Source organism: Diadema antillarum, unplaced genomic scaffold, assembly GCF_040938485.1.
Source record: "Diadema antillarum isolate AM-2024a unplaced genomic scaffold, OU_Dant_1.0 seq00000079_RagTag, whole genome shotgun sequence".
In the NCBI taxonomy this organism is placed as follows: Eukaryota; Metazoa; Echinodermata; class Echinoidea; order Diadematoida; family Diadematidae; genus Diadema; species Diadema antillarum.
Genome location: NW_027271172.1, coordinates 4767137 through 4790298, shown reverse-complemented (window position 1 = coordinate 4790298; position 23162 = coordinate 4767137). Strand labels below are relative to the sequence as shown.

General features: G+C 41.0%; 2 protein-coding genes across 2 annotated transcripts in view; both read right to left on the bottom strand.

Moving 5' to 3' along the window:
• The window catches only part of LOC139726118 (uncharacterized), a 28882-nt gene extending 8449 nt beyond the window's left edge, over positions 1 to 20433 (bottom strand). The window contains exon 1 of the mRNA XM_071637196.1: positions 20368 to 20433. Within this exon, the coding sequence (XP_071493297.1) occupies positions 20368 to 20433 (66 nt within the window). The remainder of the gene's footprint in view (positions 1 to 20367) is intronic.
• A 799-nt stretch (positions 20434 to 21232) lies between these two features.
• LOC139726117 (uncharacterized) lies at positions 21233 to 23161 on the bottom strand. Its single transcript, XM_071637195.1, has one exon. The coding sequence runs from the start codon at positions 23159 to 23161 to the stop codon at positions 21233 to 21235; it is 1929 nt and encodes a 642-aa protein (XP_071493296.1).
• Between the last annotated feature and the right edge of the window lies 1 nt (position 23162).

The following is a 23162-nucleotide window of genomic DNA, read 5'->3' as shown; positions in this document are numbered from 1 at the left end:
GAAATTATTGCGACTATGGTTGTCCGTTTTTAGCGGAAAACACCTAATCTACATATATATACCAGGAGTAAATAGACAACACAGAAAACGAAAGAACAGCTCAATTTTGAACAAAACAAGCGCATTTTGACGTATAACGTAATTCAAGATTAGGAAGAAGCACCGAAACAGTCGCTGATATAACAGGATTTGTGTCCACTTTACACCGCTTTGCCACGATGAACTTTGATGTTTATGGCATGACTTTCATAAATAGCGTATGTGAGATTATACTGAAGAGCAGATCTGAAGAAAGCGTGGAACCCGAATATGTCTATAACATGTCAGTTCGAATTGTCTTATGTCCTGTGATACCAGGTGAACTGACAAACACATCATTGCTAGACTGTGGTACATAACCCCTGAATGTATAGCACTCCGTGTTAGATGTGATGATACAGGATATAATGATAATGGCGACGAAAACTAATTGTTGGTATACTGTGATACTTACTATATTCTCCGAAATGCATTGTTACATCTCCTGAGCAGATGATGAGGTGAAGAAGCTCCCGCAGTGGTGTGGTGCATTCAAATGCACTAAGTTCTTCGGATGTTTAGGCTCGAAAACACCATTTACCCTCTTCGTCTTCATAGGAACTTTCATCACAGCCATACATTTCTTGACAAGTTGCTTCTGTCTGAAACATGCACTTAAGGCTTATGCCCCGTATTAACAACAAATACAGGGAGCAATCATTGCATGCATGCTCTCCTTTGTAAGCGATTTAAGGATTAGGGCCTATTGATGATCGCTCTCTGCTACACAAAAAACTCTGCCCTCCATGTTATTTACACAGAAACCCTTTGCCGACCGATGTCTGTGTTCGTCCCTATGATCCCTTCAGGAATTTAATAGAGACTATTTGCGATATTGATTACTTTCTCCTTGGTCATTGCTATTTCGCAAGAAGCTCTTAATTGCTCCATATGCCTGACACAGTAAAGCGCACTGCAGGTTGTTCGGCAGATAGTGACGTCGGTGCAACCAGTTTCATGCTGACCATGCCACGAAGACGTCTCATTGCCATGGAAACATACGCTCTACAACGTGGAAACTTCCTTTAAATCATAGCTACATCTCTTGTCTACGGATAGAGTTAGGTTCTCCTTTAACTTATAGGTTTAGATATGTGTCGAGATATGTGTCCCCTTTAACAAACAATACATTTCAACAGCTCCACAAAAACATATCTTCACAATCATGTAGAGTAATATCTTTTGACAAAGCAGCTGACGCTTACGTAATATTAGTCGTATCTAATGGCTGGCTAGGATACTAAATTCTGTCATGTAAGCATATCCTCTACGTCTGCACACTTGTCTACCGATATCTCAAAGGTAGCTGTATTATTCGAAGAACATTTTTCCCACCATACATCAACCGCTGTACTCTTGTGAACTCTCAAAGCCCACCAATATTCGAAGAACATATATTTCCCGCCTAAAATCAACCGCCATATTGTTTGTTTAGCCGCTGCTTAGTTAGCAGAGACACGCAAAAACCTTTTTTCATCTTGAGGTGTGTTTGCTTGTTGCTGTGACGACCGATCAACACCCGATTTGTTTGTTTACCCGTTACCTAGTTACCAGAGACGTCCATGACCTTTCTACGTGACCTCCTATGCAAATTAATGTACTGTTATGCTAATAACATTACATCATCGCACCCATTGTTCGCGCTCACTCAAGCATTTGTGCGCGATTGGACTTCCAACCGCTGTACTCTTGGTGTGAACTCTCAAAGCCCACCAATATTCGAAGAACATATTTCCCGCCAAAAATCAACCGCCATATTGTTTGTTTAGCCGCTGCTTAGTTAGCAGAGACACGCAAAAACCTTTTTTCATCTTGAGGTGTTTGCTTGTTGCTATGACGACCGATCAACACCCGATTTGTTTGTTTACCCGTTGCCTAGTTACCAGAGACGTCCATGACCTTTCTACGTGACCTCCTATGCAAATTAATGTACTGTTATGCTAATAACATTACATCATCGCACCCATTGTTCGCGCTCACTCAAGCATTTGTGCGCGATTGGACTTCCTTATTCTCTATGTGGTTTGTAGAGGCAGGGAGGTGTTCCTGGTATAGTGTGAAGCCTCTAATATGGACATAGTGTTTAATAACTGTTCGGCGCCTTACAATAGATACATGTTGACCACTATATCTCTTTCTAAGAGAGAATTCTAAGAGAACATGAACTATATTGCGTTTATAGGAATCTATAATGTTTCAAATGGACGTATACTGGAAAATTACTGTATGTTGGAAAAGAAATATAAGCTGACAGTTACAAAATTCATTCAAACCTATAGTAAGTATCCAACTTGATATTCTTTGAGCGCAGTCCTTCAAAGATCATTATCAGTAACTTCACCTCTCTCTCTCTCTCTCTCTCTCTCTCACTCTCTCTCTCTCTTTCTCTTCGTGTCTGTCTGTCTGTTTTGTTGGCATACACATTCCTTTACATCGCTGTAACAATAGCATCCGCAAATAACGTTCACTTATTTAACTTACCATTTCAGGTATTCCACCTGTAAAAAATCTTGTACCAACATGAACGGCAAACTGGTAGACTAAAAGTGGTTGTTTCCCTACATTTGCTGCACGCCTACTGCATAAGAACATTAGAAGATACATCTATATTACAGAGCGGAACAATGGATATAGATTTGTCCTGACATTTTACTCCATCGGGTGATCCATACACTAGAATTAGTTGTCCGGACCAAAAACTCAAGCATGTATATCGTTTCTGTTGTAAAATTTCTGTCAGCTAATACTTTCACCTACACTGCCCTAGAAATGGCAAAGTTTATAGCCTCTGTACATGACTATTGTCTCCTATGCCTTGAAGATATGCACCAGGATGGGTATTGTGCCATGTCTTACCTAACGTAACGGAAGTTCATGTAGCTTGGAGCATAGAAACTATTCATATTGCCACAGACCGCTGAATCTTAGATGGGACGAAAACAATTGTTTTTGAAAGTGTGTAGGATCAAACTTATCAAACACAACAAAATTACTGTTAGACGTAACGCTGGAGCAATATGCTACTGCCAAAGATGTTTCATCTGTATAAAATGATTTATGTTATCATGCATTGGATTACATCATTACTGTAGGCCAAATAGTTACTCTACACCTAAAAAACCATGCTGCTCATACTCAGATGTTCTTGTTTTCTTAGTGCGCAACCAGACTGTTACTGCAAAAAGAACACCACGTAGGAAGAACCAAATCTCACTTTCTAATACTGTCGAACCCACTTTCATAATCACGTGATTTCTGTTTGTTGAAGAAAACAAAATGATGTAGACAGGGACTTTGAGCTCGCATTGATTATTATTATTACATTCACCAGTCGTTTTGTTGGACTGGTACATGTGTATAGATCGATAATACAACATTAGCACCTTACGTGCATCACACCAGGTAAGGAGCTAGAATGGGTGCACGTCACGAGACCGACACCCACGAGTCATACAGCCCACAAGTTATACAGCTCACAAGTCATTAAGCCCACGAGTCATACAGCTCACAAGTCATACAGCCCACCAGTTATACAGCCCACGAGTTCGACACTGAGTAAATAAAGCCCACGAGTTCGACATCAAGTAAAATAAGCCCAGGCGTTATACGGCTCACGAGACCGACACTATACGCACAAAAGGCTCATGAGACCGACATTAAGCAATCAAAGCCCACGAGACCGACACTACACTTAAAAGGTCCACGAGACCGACGCTACGCATACAAGGCTCACGAGACCGACATTACGCAAAAGAGGTTCACGAGACCGACATTAAGCAAAGAAGGCCCACGAGACCGACAGGATGAACAGCGCCACCTATAGACCAATAAATTGTATAGGGTGTCCTGATAATAGCATAGGAAGATATGAGAGATGGAAAAGAAGAGTTGCCATCTCCGGCAGGGTGTGACCCCATCAGTTGCCCCCCCCCCCCCCCCCCCCCCCCCCCCCGAAATGATCAGGATCTTTAATTGTGTTTGCATGGGTGTTTGTTTGTGAAAAAAAAATGAACAAAGTACAGTAAAAGTGTGTAACAGATCTTTCCACAGTAAACCTGCGAGGGTGTTGAATTAGTATTAATTAAAAATAAAAAAATAATGTAATCGTCTATTAAGGTACCGTAAGGGATTCGGGAAAAATTAGATGCATCCAGGAAAGCAGCTATTGTATTTCACGAAAAAATGTACTGTTTGGAGGAGAGCCACAAATTGAATTGAATCCCTGCGATACAAAACGTTTTAATCAGTAGCATTACACTATAGTTACAGAGAAAATTACAAATAGATCTTACTGCAAAACTTCCAAGCAGGAGGGTAGAATATCTGAAATAGAATAAGTACAAAAATGTAACTAGTGAATCGGGAAAGAGAAGAGGTAAAAATTATATCCTGTCCATCTTCTAGCGAAAACCTGGGAAAGCCTAGTAAAATAGCACGATGGCATTATTAAAGCCCTAAAATTAATCCATACATCGTTCTTGCCCTCTTTTTAATTCATTTGTGGGTTTTTTTTTTCTCTTTTTTTTTTGGGGGGGGGATGAAGAATACTAATTCTTCTATTTTTTTTTTTTGGGGGGGGGCATGAAGAATACAATTCTATTTTTCTACTTGATAACAATGTCGCTCCCTGACACACTCCCCCCCCCCCAGAAGTATGTAGAAATACATGTTTGATGTCGTTCATAATTATGTAGATGGTCACCATCTTTCAATTGATAGCGTGACGAAATTACAACCGCCAGTATGTTATTTTTCCGTTCATGGAACACCCTGTACAGGTGATTGACATGACGTAGATGGCGCTGTTTATCCTGTCGGTCTCGTGGGCCTTCTCTGCCTACTGTCGGTCTCGTGGGCTTTCTTTGCTTAGTGTCGGTCTCGTGAGCCTTTTTAGCTTAGTGTCGGTCTCGTGGGCCTTTTTTGCCTACTGTCGGTCTCGTGGGCTTTCTTTGCTTAGTGTCGGTCTCATGATCCTTTATTGCTTAGTGTCGGTCTCGTGGGCTATGTTTGCTTAGTGTCGGTCTCATGAGCCTTTTGTGCGTAGTGTCGAACTCATGGGCTGTATGACTCCTGAGCCGTATAACTCGTGGGCTGTATGACTCATGGACCTATTATTGATGTCGGTCTCGTGGACCGTATGACTCGTGGGTGTCGGTCTCGTGGGATGCCCCCGCTAGAATGGTATCGCTCGACCTACCAATGCCAAGAGAGAAAACTTCCATGCCCTGATAGAATACATTGACCAGTGTCAGAGCTTGACAATAAACCAGTATTGCGATTTAATACGCCAATGGGAGCAGTGATTCAAAAATATGCTTGAGTTGTCACATTCGATGCATATGTGTAGGTCAGTTGTATCACTAAAAGATACAACACAATACAATCAATACAACAATACCTAGAATATAGGGAGATATCACTATTCTCACTAAATCATAAATTAAGATGGTTTGGTCTACAAATAGTTTCATCATAACTATTCTTCACACTGTATATATTTAACAATACTTAATGCTGATAATAGGCCTCATGATTACAATTTGTATATATATATATTTTTGATATCCCTTTCTCACATTCAAGAACCATTTTGAAGCACAAGCTGGGTTTTTGTGTCATCTGCAAAATGTATTTAACAACACTCAAACTGTGTACGCATCACCTTTTTCGCAGCCACGCGGATACACCTATCCAGACTTGTCATGATATGCTAGGATGCTAGTCCTGGATATAACCACCAAATGGAAAGCCGCTTATTGTTCTCTCATCGTTTTCTATTGTTCTCTTCATCCCGCATAACCGCTGAAAATGACGCCACCTATTGTTCTCGTCCTCAAGTCTTTTGTTCTCGGGGGATTATTCTATTGTTTCCGCGGCATAACCACAGGAAAAAAAAGCCGCAATTCACCTAGAAAGGGCACATAGTGCACTACTACCTAACATCACTCTCACTGATTTTAGATCAGCTAAACCATCCCGATCCTTTCACAGGGCCAATTGGGAGCTGTTTGAAAAGGAATTACGCAATACCTATAAGATGAAAAATGTTGACATTGAAAATATTTATGATTTCTACAACTTTTTTATCCTGTGCATCCAGAAAGGAGCGGAAACCGCCATCCCAACTAATAAAATCAAAAATGTTCCTCCTAATCCGTGGTGGAATTCAACATGCACCCAGGTCACCAAGGCTAAACACACAGAGCCAAAAGAAGATGGAAAGCTCATATTTATATACTGATCTCTGCGAATACCTCAAAGCCTCCGCTCTGGCGAGGAAAACGATTACTAAATCTGCCAACGTGCTCATTTTGAACAGTTTTGTAATACATTAAACCGTTTTACTCCCCTCTCTACAATATGGCGTAAGATTAAAATACTTTCCAATAACCGCCAACATGGCACTATACTTTCCCTCCCTCTCCATATAATGGTTCTCTTTTTTCTGACCCTCTAACTATAGCCAAACGCTTTAGCAGCCTCCTTCTGTGAGAAGTCCGCCTCTTCACCCTTCTCAACACGTGAACTACCCACTTTGGCTACACCGAATATTATTTTTGATAACAACTCCCCATTAAACTCCCCCTTTACACTCAGGGAACTGAAAAGAGCCATCCGCATAGCCAAAAATTCCTCACCTGGAGATGACGGGATCAAGAAAGCTCTCATATCCCACCTGACTGATAGCATGATTCATTCGCTGTTACGAATGATAAATCACATATGGGACACTTCTACCCTACCACCCCAATGGAAGCACTCTATTATTATACCCATTCTGAAACCCGGCAAGGATAAGCACGACATACATTCTTATCGTCCTATCTCTCTGACTCCCTTTCTGTGCAAGACCATGGAACGAATGATATCCAGCAGATTAACTTATGTTATAAACAAAACACCATCTGGTGTCTCACACTCAGTCCGCTTTCTTACCTCACCGCAGAATAACCAACAACCGTCTTCTTCTTGAATCAGATGTCCGTAAATCCCTAATCATTAAACATTACACCGCAGCTATTTTTTTTTAGACCTCAGCCAAGCATTCGACACTGTCGACCACATTGCCCTCATTGCTAAACTCAAATCCATCGGACTACAAGGTAGATTCCTTGACTGGATTCGCAACTTTTTAGACTCGCGGACTCTACAAGTACGCGTTGATTCCTCTCTGTCAGACACTTATCACCAAAATAGCGGTCTTCCTCAAGGAAGCGTTATTAGTCCAATTCTCTTTACTCTTTTCATCAACGACGTCTCTTACTGCAGCAGATCCAATATATCTCTTTACGCAGATGATATAGCTATCTGGCGCACTTCCACCAACCTACGATACATCAACTTCAAATTACAAGTGGACATCGACAACATCGCCTCTTGGCTGAAACAATGGGGCCTCACCTTATCAAGCAATAAATCCAAAGTAATGATTTTTTATCCTCGATCAGCTGCCGCCAGAGATTTCAAAATACATGTATCTGATACTCCTTTAGAAATTGTGCAAAATTACAAGTACCTCGGTGTCATTTTTGACTCCTCGTTAACGTGGTCATCTCATGTAAATTACATACTGAATAAATGTAATAGACGTCTTAATCTTCTTTGGTCGGTCTATATCCGGCACGTCCTGGGGTGCTGATACTAAAATCTTGCTATTGTTATATCGTTCATTAATTCGTCCCCACCTTGATTACTCATGTGAAATCTACAATTCCATCTCCCCAACGCTCGCCAAGAAGCTGGACTCTATCCAAGGCCACGCCCTACGTATTGCCACTGGTGCTCTCCCCTCCACCCCACTACACTCTTTAGTGGAATGCCATGAAGCTCCTTTAGACATACGCCGTGAGAGGGCCGCTTTCAACTACTGTGCATATTTTGTTTACTCTCTCCACCACTCACCAAGCCCGGGTCGCCATCTCGGACTGCTGGCAGTTTTGCCACAGTCAAATGGCCTGAACACAAAAAAACCGTTTGCCCTCCGTACCTCATATTTATTTTCCCACTTTCAGCAAACTCATCCCGTTAGCTGACTGCCCGTGTCCGCCATGGTCAATATCATTTCCAACAATTGATCTCTCTATTCATGACCACTGCACAAAGACTTCCCACCCTGAAATGCAAAAAACAAACTGCTCTCCAGATAATCAACACTATTTATGCTAATCATCTTCATCTCTACACAGACGGCTCGTACGACCCCACCAGCAACAGGGTTGGTAATGGGATTTATATCCCCCGCCATGAAATCAAAATTTATGAAAGAATCTCCCGGATATCAATATGCCGTGCTGAACTCACTGCAATTTTAGAAGCGCTCATCTGGCTAGAAACTATTTCCCCGCAGAAAGCTGCGATATTCTCAGACTCCCTCAACGCTCTGTCTTTATTAGAAAATTACTCTTCAAATAAACTCGACCTAACATGCGATTATTTTTATTGAAATGTTCAAATTTATTATCAAATGGATTTTCTCTTTCCTTAGTCTGGATCCCCTTACATTGTGGTCTAAAAGGTAATGACTGTGCAGACTTTTTGGTGAAGCAAAGCTTAAAAAAAGATTACATAACCATTATGATTCCTCCTACCGTCTCTGAAATTAGACAATAATCTCGACAAAATGTTTGGACGCCTGGAACGAGGCCTGGCGCACATCCACCCATGGTCGTCATCTATACTTTATTCATAGTAATGTCAAACAGCTTTTCTCCATCGATTGCACTTGCCGCCGAGACGAAATTATCATTCACCGACTCAGAATGGGTCGTGCTCGACTCTCTGCTTTTTTACATTTCATTCACAAACACCCCACTGGCCTTTGTTATACCTGCAACTCTGCACACGATTCCTAAAACAACGTACAACATTAGCACAAAGACTACATAAATCCACCCTGCAGCTGTCTGATCTTTTCTCGAACCAGCAGTCCATGGACTACCTGCCTCAATAAAAGACACAAACCAGTATTTAAATATTTGATGCTTCTTTCCTTCTTTCTCTATTCCACAACCTACATAATATACATAGGCCTGCGGTTCGTAGAGGTCTATAATCGACTGAATGCCTTTTAGTCAGAGAGCTAGCGACCACTCAATTTACCCTCCTCATTCACAAAATGCACGTCAGCCTGATCCCTGAGGGCGGGTTCGGCCCCCAGGGACCCCCCTAAGAGGGCCCTTGGCGGGTGTAATTTTACCCCATGGAGCCCATGGACCAAACTTGGTGTAAAAGAATGTCCTATGGGTGTACATCATAAAAATATAAAAACTGACAAAATATCTGGTTGGGAAAGGGGTTGCCAGACGGGGGCATCCCACGAGACCGACACCCACGAGTCATACGGTCCACGAGACCGACATCAATAATAGGTCCATGAGTCATACAGCCCACGAGTTATACGGCTCAGGAGTCATACAGCCCATGAGTTCGACACTACGCACAAAAGGCTCATGAGACCGACACTGAGCAAACATAGCCCACGAGACCGACACTAAGCAATAAAGGCTCATGAGACCGACACTAAGCAAAGAAAGCCCACGAGACCGACAGTAGGCAAAGAAGGCCCACGAGACCGACAATAAGCTAAAAAGGCTCACGAGACCGACACTAAGCAAAGAAAGCCCACGAGACCGACAGTAGGCAAAGAAGGTCCACGAGACCGACAGGATAAACAGCGCCATCTACAGGTCAATCACCTGTACAGGGTGTTCCATGAACGGAAAAATAACATGCTGGCGGGTGTAATTTCGTAACGCTATCAATTGAAAGATGGTGACCATCTACATGATTATGAACGTCATCAAATATGTATTTCTACATACTTGGGGGGGGGGGGGGCAAGTGTGTCAGGGAGCGACATTGTTATCAAGTAGACACATTGAATTGTATTCTTCATGCCCCCGCTCCCCCCCCCCCCAAACAAAAAAAAAAATAGAAGAATTAGTGTTCTTCATCCCACCCCAAAAAAGAGACAAATAACACAAATGAATTTAAAAGAGGACAATAACAATGTATGGATTAATTTAGAGCATTGATAATGCCATCGTGCTATTTTTTAATAGGCTTTACCAGTTTTCAGCTAGAAAATGGACAAGATCATATACATTTTACCTCTTCTCTTTCCCGATTCACTAGTTACTTATTCAATTTAAATATTCTACCCTCCTGCTTTGACGTTTTGCAGTAAGATCTATTTGTGATTTTTTTCTGTAACTATATTGTATGTCGCAGGGATTCACCTCAATTTTGTGGCTTGTGTTATTCTCTTCCGAACAGTACATTTTATCATGAAATACAATAGCTGTTTTCATGGATGCATCTGGGTTTTTTTTCCGAATCCCTAACGCTACCTTAATAGACGATTACGTTATTTTTAATTTTTAATTGATACTAAATCAACACCCTCGCAGGTTTATTGTAGAAAGATCTGTTACACACTTTTACTATACTTTGTTCATTTTTTTTTTCACAAACACACCCCCATGCAAAACACAATTAAAGATCCTGATCATTTCGGGGGGGGGGGGGGGGGCGCAACTGATGGGGTAACACCCTGCCGGAGATGGCAACTCTTCTTTTCCATCTCTCATATCTTCCTATGCTATTATCAGGACACCCTATACAATTTATTGGTCTATAGGTGGCGCTGTTCATCCTGTCGGTCTCGTGGGCCTTCTTTGCTTAGTGTCGGTCTCGTGAACCTCTTTTGCGTAATGTCGGTCTCGTGAGCCTTGTATGCGTAGCGTCGGTCTCGTGGACCTTTTAAGTGTAGTGTCGGTCTCGTGGGCTTTGTTTGCTTACTGTCGGTCTCATGAGCCTTTTGTGCGCAGTGTCGGTCTCGTGAGCCTTATAACTCCTGGGCTTATTTTACTTGATGTCGAACTCGTGGGCTTTATTTACTCAGTGTCGAACTCGTGGGCTGTATAACTGGTGGGCTATATGACTTGTGAGCTGTATGACTCGTGGGCTGTATGACTTGTGAGCTGTATAACTTGTGGGGCTGTATGACTCGTGGGTGTCGGTCTCGTGACGTGCACCCTTGCCAGACCGCTAGTTTGCAGGCACAAACCCTTGTTGGTGGTGAATGAGTCTGCGCCAAGACTACACTTTCCCATAGGTTCTGTACTGTAGCGTCTCCCAACAGTCTGAGGGACAGTGCCAGTTTAGTGCATGTAGTAGTCTTGGCGCAGATCCCTATACTCCTAACAAGGGTTTTGGCCTATATCCTGGGACCCAGGGTAGTTTGCAGGCACAAATTGACCAGGCACAATAGAACACACACACACACACACACACACACACACACACACACACACACACACACACACACACACACACACACACACACGCACATACGTTCACATATTTCTTCATGTACCTACATACCTTTACACAAAAACACGTCTCACAGGTCTTTACAGCCATGATACCTTGCACATGTATAATAAATGTCAGACCTATAGGAAATTCACTATTTTTTGAATGTTTTACATGGATGCTATTAATGTACATTCAAGCAGGAACACTTAAGAGAATTTAGAATTTGTGTGAAGTTGTATTATGTTATACTGGCCCTACCATCTATTATGTATTCACCTCATGAGACACCATAGCTTTTCAGAAAATGCTGAAATAAACCCTGTGTTGTGAGTAGAGACTTCAGTTTCAGACCAACCACAAAAGCACTAAAGACCAGTTATATAGCACATTGAAGTAAACCATATTATCAACAGTGTTCAATATAACTTTTATAAAGTTCGTGTCAACAAAAGAAAGTCAGATATAGCTTGGAGTACTTTTTTTTTCCTCATGATTTTATGTTTAAAATGCAAAAAACCAAGTCTCAATCCTTACATTTTTTTTTTTTGGAAAACCTCCAAAAAAAAATATTTTTTTTTGAAGGTTTTGGCTAATGGATATCACCATTTACGTACGAAAAATGGCAAGGATTACAACATTTATGCCAGTATTTCCTTTATTTGATTTTGATAAATTCCAAATCAGATGTATTCCTGAACTTCCTTGAAACATTAAATAACAAGGTTTACTATAGAACGCTTATTTCAGCACTTTTGTCGACTTTTTGTTCCTGGAGATACTTTATAATGGAGATACATTATAACTGTATGATAATTCTGGAGATACATTACAACTTTATAATAATTCCCAGCCCCACACAAATGAAACTCAATTGTATCACATACTGCAAACTGCACTGCCATTGACCCTGGCCAGTAATACGGGTGCACGTCACGAGACCGACACCCACGAGTCATACAGCCCACAAGTTATACAGCTCACAAGTCATACAGCCCACGAGTCATACAGCTCACAAGTCATACAGCCCACCAGTTATACAGCCCACAAGTTCGACACTGAGTAAATAAAGCCCACGAGTTCGACATCAAGTAAAATAAGCCCAGGAGTTATACGGCTCACGAGACCGACACTACGCACAAAGGGCTCATGAGACCGACAGTAAGCAAACAAAGCCCACGAGACCGACACTACACTTAAAAGGTCCACGAGACCGACGCTACGCATACAAGGCTCACGAGACCGACATTACGCAAAAGAGGTTCACGAGACCGACACTAAGCAAAGAAGGCCCACGAGACCGACAGGATGAACAGCGCCACCTATAGACCAATAAATTGTATAGGGTGTCCTGATAATAGCATAGGAAGATATGAGAGAGATGGAAAAGAAGAGTTGCCATCTCCGGCAGGGTGTTACCCCATCAGTTCCCCCCCCCCCCCCCGAAATGATCAGGATCTTTAATTGTGTTTCCATGGGTGTGTGTTAGTGAATAAAATGAACAAAGTACAGTAAAAGTGTGTAACAGATCTTTCTACAATAAACCTGCGAGGGTGTTGATTTAGTATCAATTAAAAATAAAATATAACGTAATCGTCTATTAAGGTAGCGTTAGGGATTCGGAAAAAAAACCAGATGCATCCATGAAAACAGCTATTGTATTTCACGATAAAATGTACTGTTCGGAGGAGAATAACACAAGCCACAAAATTGAGGTGAATCCCTGCGACATAAAACGTTTTAATCAGTAGAATTACGTCATAGTTACAGAGAAAATTACAAATAGATCTTACTGTAAAACGTCAAAGCAGGAGGGTAGAATATCTAAAATAGAATAAGTAACTAGTGAATTGGGAAAGAGAAGAGGTAAAATTTACATCTTGTCCATTTTGTAGCTAAAAACTGGGAAAGCCTATTAAAAATAGCACAATGGCATTATCAATGCTCTAAAATTAATTCATACATCGTTATTGTCCTCTGTTAAATTCATTTGTGTTTTTGTCTCTTTTTTTGGGGGGTGAAGAATACTAATTCTTCTATTTTTTTTTAGGGGGGGAGCGGGGGCATGAAGAATACAATTCAATTTTTCTACTTGATAACAATGTCGCTCCCTGACACACTTGCCCCCCCCCCCCCCCCAAGTATGTGGAAATACATATTTGATGACGTTCATAATTATGTATAGATGGTCACCATCTTTCAATTGTTAGCTTTACGAAATTACACCCGCCAGTATGTTATTTTTCCGTTCATGGAACACCCTGTACAGGTGACTGACATGTACATGGCGCTGTTTATCCTGTCGGTCTCGTGGGCCTTCTTTGCCTACTGTCGGTCTCGTGGGCTTTCTTTGCTTAGTGTCGGTCTCGTGAGCCTTTTTAGCTTATTGTCGGTCTCGTGGGCCTTTTTTTGCCTACTGTCGGTCTCGTGGGCTTTCTTTGCTTAGTGTCGGTCTCATGAGCCTTTTGTGCGTAGTGTCGAACTCATGGGCTGTATGACTCCTGAGCCGTATAACTCGTGGGCTGTATGACTCATGGACCTATTATTGATGTCGGTCTCGTGGACCGTATTACTCGTGGGTGTCGGTCTCGTGGGATGCCCCCGTTTTATAGTTGAAGCTTCTTGACTATACAGTCAAACTTGACTTAGCGGTCACCTGTCTATAGCTACCACCTGTCTAAAGCGGCCACTGAAAAATCCCCCCGGAGAGAAAAGCCCTGTTAAAGACCCTGTGTATAGCGGTCACCTGTCTAACGCGGCCAAAGACCGTACAAGTACATACCAACTTTTCCAGGTCATATACAGTACATGGCATATGACACCATTTGCTGGACTATTGTACACTGTACATACATAATATGCTATTTATGTAATTATGCTAATCATGAAGACAGTGACATAGTTTTGAAGTACAAACTAGAGCTACAGATGAATTCCTGGTCTTAAAAAAACCCTTGAAAATAGTATTATACGTGTGTTTTCGGGATTTCTGCAGTGAAATTAAGGACATATGATATGTTGGGCTAATTAGCTGAATATGCTAATGAGACTAATAAAAATAATTGTTAAAGGTTGCCAAGGTACCAAGCAAGCTCAGATAACTTCAGTACCCATCTTAAGAATGAATCAACCACAACACCAACAAAACCTTGGGCTTAACAGCATTTCAGGTCGTATCAATGATATATACTGCCATATACTTCACTATTATACGTATGCAAATACGCTCATTATGCTAATTACGGTATTTAAGACACTTACATAATTTGAAATTGAAAATGAATGTAATGATTTTCTCGGTATAGAAAATCCTTAAAAAGCTTTATTTCCCATGTTTTCTGGTTCCCTGTATCAAAATTAGTAATATATTACATATTTCATATATGCTAGTTACGTAATTATGCTAATTAGGCTAATAAAAAAGTTGCCCAAGGTTGCCCAGGTGGTAACCAAGCAAACTTTACTCCAATACCCTTCTAGAACACGAATCAACAACAGCAACAACAAACACCTTGTCCTTAAAAACTTTTCCAGGTCATGTATAGTCTATGACATCGTCTACCGGACTAATACTACTGTGCAACAATTTCATATACACCGCCATGGTTAAATGCATGAAACACACGGTGTGTGCATACGTACACACATACGTACATGTAAGGATACAACGATGATACATGTACATGTAAGGAATGTACACAAAGTTAATTACCTGTCTATAGCGGCCACTTTTTCCGTCTCCCTTGGGTGGCCGCTATAGACAGGTTTGACTGTGGTTTTACGTGTATTGTATATACAATTAATGTGATGAATATTTTGTTTCGTAGTGTAGCTTTCTTGCGTGTGTTCTGTCTGTTACTACTTATGTTTTGTCGCACGGGACGGGGGGATTACATAACATTTGCACATTGCATTTGCACCGATTTTTATCTTTTTAAAGTCATTGTCATTATTTAGCTAAAGTTCATTTGGTAAATTTTGCTGTAAGGCGCATAACGTTTATTTTACACAAAATGGATGTTTATCAAGGTACTCATGCGCACAATTACACAGATACATTATGACAACTATGATGTATATCACAACAACAACAACAAAATCAGATCTTCAGCAAACTTTTATAATGCTTGTGGTTACTAAACGCAGACATACACGCACGCACACGCCACACATGTATGCATTTAATATTTGTTTAATATCATTGAGAAGTGATCACTTTTCAGATATAAAGGGGAAGGTGCTTAAAGGACAAGTTAACCTTCATATTTATATGGGTTGAGAGAATGGAGCAATATTAGTAACGCACATCAGTGAAAACTTGGGGAAAATCCGACAATCTGTTCAAAAGTTATGAATTTTTAAAGTATCTACGCAGTCATTGCTGCTCGAGTGAGTATATATAGGCTATCAGGCAATGTCAGGGGGGAAACAGCCATTTTAACAATATTAAAGGGATGAGAAGGGGCTTCAGGTTTTCAACGGTTTTTATGTTTGTTTGTTTTTTAGATTATGCGAAACCTCTTATGAACCATGAAAGAGCATATATTTTACAACAGATTAAAACTTTATTTGGTGAAAATTGGTTTTGAAATGGCTGAGATATCCCAAAACAAAGCAATCCTTATAAAAGGTGGGACCCACATATGAAGTCGTTAATCTTGTTGTCATGGACAGGAACATGGATAGCGCCAACTATCGGGAACTTCTGGACTCTCACTTTCTCCATCCATTGCTAAACACGTTTGTTTCCAGGATGCAGTCAGTCGTCACGCCGTATGCAAATTAGGCATAATGAGGTTCCGTGTGCCAGTGTTTACTCGATGCGCATGACCGTCTCGCGAATTTGAGGTTTCACGGGATTTTGCGAGACTCTGTACAAGCTCCAATACAGTTGCCATGCAGTTAGCGCTAGTGTATACGATTTCGACATGGTGGGGTGAGTCCAATTACCCGTTTCGTACTCTTCATTTTGATATAAAATTTGTCCATACTTAAAAATATTTTCAATGTTTAATCTCTCGTTAAATTTACCTTATATTTTGCTCGTAGTTTTGATGTATTCGAAACATAAACCTCTATTTTGCTGGATCCTGACTGGTATAAAACTTTTCATACTCTATTTTTTTTTTAATTCGGCGGAGGAAGCATGTACCGATACTTGCTTGAAAAATCGAAAAGATGCATTATCTGTAAACTACTTAAAAATTCGTTCAAAAACTGACTAAAAAGAAACTTGCACCGGAAGTTGCGATCGCCGAAGTCAAGATATTCACATTATTTACACCTTGATGGATGAATTGCACATGGTTTGTGCACATTGTGTACCTCTTTTACATTCCATATATTCCTGTGTACTTCTGTGGTGGTATTGTCCACAAATAGAAAACTTTTTTTTTTCTAAACTCTGCCTCACAAGTTTATTATCATATTTAGGTTTCTTCCTCTTTAGCCTGATTGTGTAGTCAAATATATTCACTAATGTTTGTTGCTGTGTGAGGGGAGTGTTTGTTCATGTTCCTTCTCCCTTTCTCTCTCTCTGAGATGTGTGTGTGTGTTTGTGTTTGTGTTTTTTTTTTTTTTTTTTGGGGGGGGGGGGTGTTTGCATTCATAATATAGAGCTGCCAACATTGAAATGCAATCATCAGGGAGATTGTTCAATGACATGCTTCTGATTCTATGCTGGTTCGTAATTGTTCATTTCCAGAGAGTCTTCTGTGGAATCGGGAGTCCCCCCCCCCCCCCCCACAAAAAAAAAAAAAAAAAAGAAGGGGAAATTAACATGTTAAATAATCACCCTGAAAAGAAAACGAAACTGCTTGCTTCATGAATCCAGGCCTTCGGGCTCTAGAATAATAATAATAATAATAATAATAATAATAATAACAACAATTATAATATTAATAATAATAATAATAATAATAATAATAATAATACAATAATAGTAGTAATAAAAACATGTGGCATGATTAATAGTTCATCAGATTATTTAAGATGAAGATTCATGCAAATAACCAGCAGTCCCCAGCTGCAGCTTCCAAGTTCCAGTTTAAAAAAACAATCAAAATAAAAAAATAAATGGATAAATCATAATCTAGCGGACATAATGTAAAATTGAGAAATTGGGACTTCATATTTTAGTGAATCATTTATTTAAAATCATAAAACAGAACAAACCTTATGTAGAATACAAGTGTTTCTTGATTGACCGGGTTAAGAATTTATCCCCATTTCCTGCCCAATCATTCTGTCTAAATATAAGATCAGCCCAATCCAAAACCCTGCGTACACTTCCCAGTTTTATAGTCTCCTGTCCTTTTATAAACAAGACCATCAAACCTCCAATTACACTTCCATTCAGAACCCAACCATCTTTGTTATTACTTTGGTTAATCTCTACTGAATAGTTAATCCTTCCCTGTGTCCCCAATCAAGTTTAAGTAAATTCAGACTAACTGTGTTTACAATTCCCACAGCCAGTCCCTTACTCAGTACTGTTCAATAAAACTATAATCTCCACATCAGATCGGAATCATTGTAATGTTCAACCTACTGTTCCTGATTATTATACTTAATAAACAATTGTATATTTTGGAACTACCACCTTGTCTCCTGCATGGACTAATATTCGACTGTGGCTTGACATCATATACTATAGTTAAGAGTGCGAGGATAACAATTGCAAGTGCAATTGAACGGATATAACCAGAATCAAGTGATTTTACAGTGGTGAAAGGTAAAAGTGCGAGGATAATTGCAAGTGCAATTGAACGGATATAACCAGAATCAAGTGATTTTACAGTGGTGAAAGGTAACGTGATTATGGCTGCCCCAGCTACAACTAGTTGCTGGGGAGTTTCAGTTCACTGTGATATGCCCTGTATCGTTATTGCAAGATGCAACAGATGACACTGGAAACATAAGTTACAGCTAAATTCGGTTTAATTCTTGAATCCATACTTGTCATCGATCTTGAGATAACAATCTGTAATAATAGAAACAATATACAGACTCAATGCATACTTGTTTACACTCATATAACAAGGTAATAAGACAGTAATATCAAAATCTGCATGTATATTGGTCTACTAACTTCATTATGTGTGAACATACACCTGTGATAACTCATATTTAACTTTATATTTCCATAAATAACCAAATACAATATCAGATAATTTATATTTTGTGTCACAGCTTTCAAACTTTGTTATCGTGAACAGCATTGCGAAGACTAATTTAATTTCACTCTACGTAGAGAGCATAATAATAACATATGAATATGCTATCAAATACCATTTGAACACACCCTTAATCAAAAGGTAATATAACTCTTGACTATAATGATTTACTGAGATGTAATAAATCATGAAAACTGTTCTGAGTTCCTATTGGGATGTAAATACACACTAATGCTGGTGCATAAATATATATACACTGTATATATATATATATATATATTTATATATATATATATATATATTTCTCTCACTTATCTAACTAACTTCCTTTATCTGTTTGTGAGTTAATATGTTTATTTACTGATCAAGTAATATCACTATGTCACCCATTGTAGATGTGAAGGTTACACTTTTCATCACACAAGTATATAATGTGTCACTCTCGAATACTAATATTATAATCTAATTACACAGTGCATATAACTAGCTCTCTTTCATACCACAAAGGATGAACAACCTCTATATGACACTATATGTCACTAATATATTACAAGCATAGAAATGACTGAGGATATGGAATATCACCTATTTCTCCCAGTGTATTCTACTCTGAAATCTGTGATTATGAATGTTACTAGGTCATGCACATAATAATCACTGACATCTATACTAATTACTTATAAAAGTTTGAACACCACAATTCACACAGCAACAGTATTCACCTGGGGCCTGTCTTATAAAGACTGGTGATAGAAATCAATCACAAGTTTCATGTGAGCTTCAATGCAAGTTGCGATTGATTGGGAGACTTGTGATTGATTTGAAGGCTTTATAAGACGGGGCCCTGATCTCCACACACTACTCATATGCATGCACTACTCACACACAAACAAAGACAAGCACTTATGGGAGCATATACATCCACCTGAATCACAACTCCTTTGTCTACTATAGTCAGTATCTTACATAGGTAGCATCATCTAACTAGTTTTCCTACAACATAGAAAGCACACATGGAATATATACAATGACTATACCCAAGTACATAGTGAGGAATTGTTTCTTACCGCATTCGGGCCTTACTGGCATCACAGAATTTGCCTTCTTTTTCTGGACACAACTGCACTTCACAGAGTCCTTGGCTGTACTGAACTTTCTATACACTGTTACACAGGGGGCTACTTCCAAACACCGACCACCTCTTAAACTTGGGATGAAACAAAGAGGTCTTTATGTAATGTTTACGTTAACTCCGGAAGGAGAGGGGGCTTATCTTGACATTGGGGTTCTTGTATAGCCTAGTCAATTCAGACCTGTTTCACACACAGTTAGTCTTGACTTGTTACATAACAAAGACCTTGAACTTATATCTCACTACACATAGCTGTAGTGACATGGCTCCTTTAAATGGTAATACCATTTACCACACATTAATGTTAATATACATATTTCAAAAATATCATGCCGACCAATTTTGGATCTTTCAAACCTATGTAAAGAAACAACACACTCTGCTAGCACATAAAACAAAGGCTTAATCAAGTAAAGTATGAATGCTGCTAGCATCCAAAAATACAAAACCATCATTTTGTAATTCATTCAACTACTGATGCAAAGTGCATCTCGCTTGTGCATTATTTTCATCAACTGTATTGAAACACAATTTGGTTTAAATATTACGAGCCTCATAGCATTAATCAATTGTGTCAAAATAGTCTGGCTCCTTGTAGGGGAATCCCTTGGTCTTCTGTGTGACTTACTTATCTTCAGCAGGAAGAAGCAAAATTAATTTACTGACCGGTCTGTCCAGTTCAGTTGGTTGGCGTTGTCGCTTTCCTTCATTGTCCAACGACCTGTCAGCCATCAAGATCTTTACCTTACGCACACACCCATCCTTGCTAGGATAGACGTCAATGACACGTGCGAGGGGCCACCAGCAGCGAGCTTCGTTGCCTTTCTTCGCGATCACGATGTCACCAACAGCCAGGTTTCTCTCGGTGCGGACCCACTTCAGTCGAGACTGCAACTCCTGCAGGTACTCCTTCTTCCACCTAGCCCAGAACTCATTGGCTGCATACTGGACTCTTCGCCACCATTTGCGAGCGTAGCTGTCCTCGCGCTGGAACCACCAGGATGTGGTTCGGGGCAGTGGTTCGGGGTTAGAGGATCTGATGCGCCATGGTCGCTCAGGTTACCAGTCGTCAGAGGCCTTGAGTTGATGATTGCCTCTGCCTCGGTCATGAAGGTCCGCAGCGCCTCGTCGTCGAGCTGACTTCCAAGTGACTTCAGGAGAGGTTCCAGAACATGCCGAACAGTCTTTATTTTTCTCTCCCAGACACCACCCATGTGAGAAGCATGGGGTACATTCATTACAAATGGGACCCAGTCACACCCATTCTGAAGGAGGTACTCCTGCACCTCAGTCTGGTTCATCTCTGCCAGGGCATCTCGCAGTTCATGCTGAGCTCCTACGAATGTGGTACCACGATCAGATCTCAGCTGCCTCACAGCTCCTCGCCTGTTCATGAGCGTCTCAGGGCATTGATGAACGAGCTTACACTGAGACTATTGGCAGTTTCGATATGGATGCTCCTCGAAGACATACATGTAAAGAGCACACCATATCTCTTGACCTGGCTTCTCTTTTCCTTCACTAGGAATGGTCAAAAATAGTCGACGGCAGAGTAGGTAAATGGGGGAGATGGTTCGAGTCTGTCTTTGGGAAGTTCCGACATCTTTTGCTGCAGCATGCTTCGTCTCATCTTTCTGCAGGCCACACACTGTGTGATGAAATGAGATACCACAGACGAGCCACCTATTATCCAATAACCTCTCTGGCGGATTTCATTATGAGTCATTCCACGACCCATGTGATCGACTCTGTTGTGACTGTCCTGTATCAGCAGTGACGTGATGTGACCCTTTTGTGGCAGGATCACTGGGTGCCTCACATCCCTAGACATGCTGGCTCTGTCTAATAGTCCTCCGACGCGTAGAAGTCCATCTTCATCGATGAATGGGTCGAGCCTGTACAAAGCACTTACTTTCTTGATCTCATTGTTTCGGATGCGAGCGTTCTGTCTGTCAGTGATTTCTCCTGTGAGATTCATTTTCCTGAGTACGAGCATCTCTTTCTGGAAGTTCTCTTCCTGGACACTGCGGAGAATCAACTTCTCAGCTTCTTGAAGCAGTCCAACAGAGACTGGAGTGGTCATCACTGCTTTGCTATCTCCTGCTGGATCGGGTGACACTTCCTTGGCTTGCTTCCGAAATGACGATTTCAGCTGCAAACAGCGGGCAACAGCCTTCTTTGCCCAATGCCAAGAAGAAATGCTAGCCAGCCTACAAGTCTCAAAGTGATCTGGAAATGCTCTACATTTCTCTGATGCAGCAGTCGTCATTGTAACCGCTATTTTGACTTCTGGATCATTGTTGCTCACCTGGACAGATTCTACTGGTTCCCCGTGGAAGACGCCATCCCTCCAAATGAACTCTGGACCCTTCAGCCAGCGATCATCTGTTGTGAGCTGCTTCGTTGACAATCCACGTGAAGCATCGTCTGCTGGGTTGTTGGCAGTTTCCACATGGAACCATGCATCTGGATCTGTCAGGTTCCTTATCTGCAGGACTCGGTTAGCCACGAACACATGAAAACGCTTCGCCTCATTCTTGAAGTAGCCCAAGACTACCTGGCTACCTGTCCGGTAGTACTCTTGTATCCCGTGATACTTCAGCTCATCTCTCAGAAAGGCACTCATTTGAGCAGACAGTGTTGCAGCAGTCAGCTCTAGCCTTGGTATGGTGACTTGCTTCAGGGGGCACACTCTGGACTTGCCAATGACGAAGGAACAGTGAGCTTTGTCTTGCTCGTTGATGAAGCGGATGTAAGAGCACTGTCCATAACCTTCCTGACTGGCATCGGAGAAGTATTGGAGTTTTATTGCCTTCACTTTGCCAAATCCACTTGGCTTGTAACACCTTGGCAGCTGAAGGTGTTCCACACATCGAATGTCATCCAGCCACTTCCTCCATTCTGCTTGCAACACATCTGGCATTGGACTATCCCAGTCAAGTTTGAGACGACATATCTCTTGAAGGATGACTTTTCCTTTCAGCAGGACTGGACCCAGGAATCCACTTGGATCATATATTGAGCTGATCGTTGACAGCACTCCTCTCCGGGTCAATGGTCTGTCCTGCACTTGGAATTTGAACTGGAATGTGTCAGACTCCGTACACCATGCTATACCAAGTGCTCTTTCGAGGGCCAGGGGATCTTCATCAAGGTTAAGCTCATGAAAGCTCTTGCCTCTCTCTTCTGCTGGAAAGCTTTTCAGGACATCTCGGCTGTTAGACACTATCTTGTGCAACTTGAGTCCTGCTTTTCCACAGATGGCTTTGCTGCCCTCCAAGAGCTTGACAGCTTCTGCAGCAGATGACCTCGAGCTCAGACCATCATCCACGTAGAAGTCATTCCTGATGAAGTCAGCAGCATCTGATCCAAACTCTTGTTCTCCATCGTCTGCTGCTTTCTTCAGTCCGAAGTTAGCACAACCCGGCGAACTGACGGCACCGAACAGGTGTACCTTCATA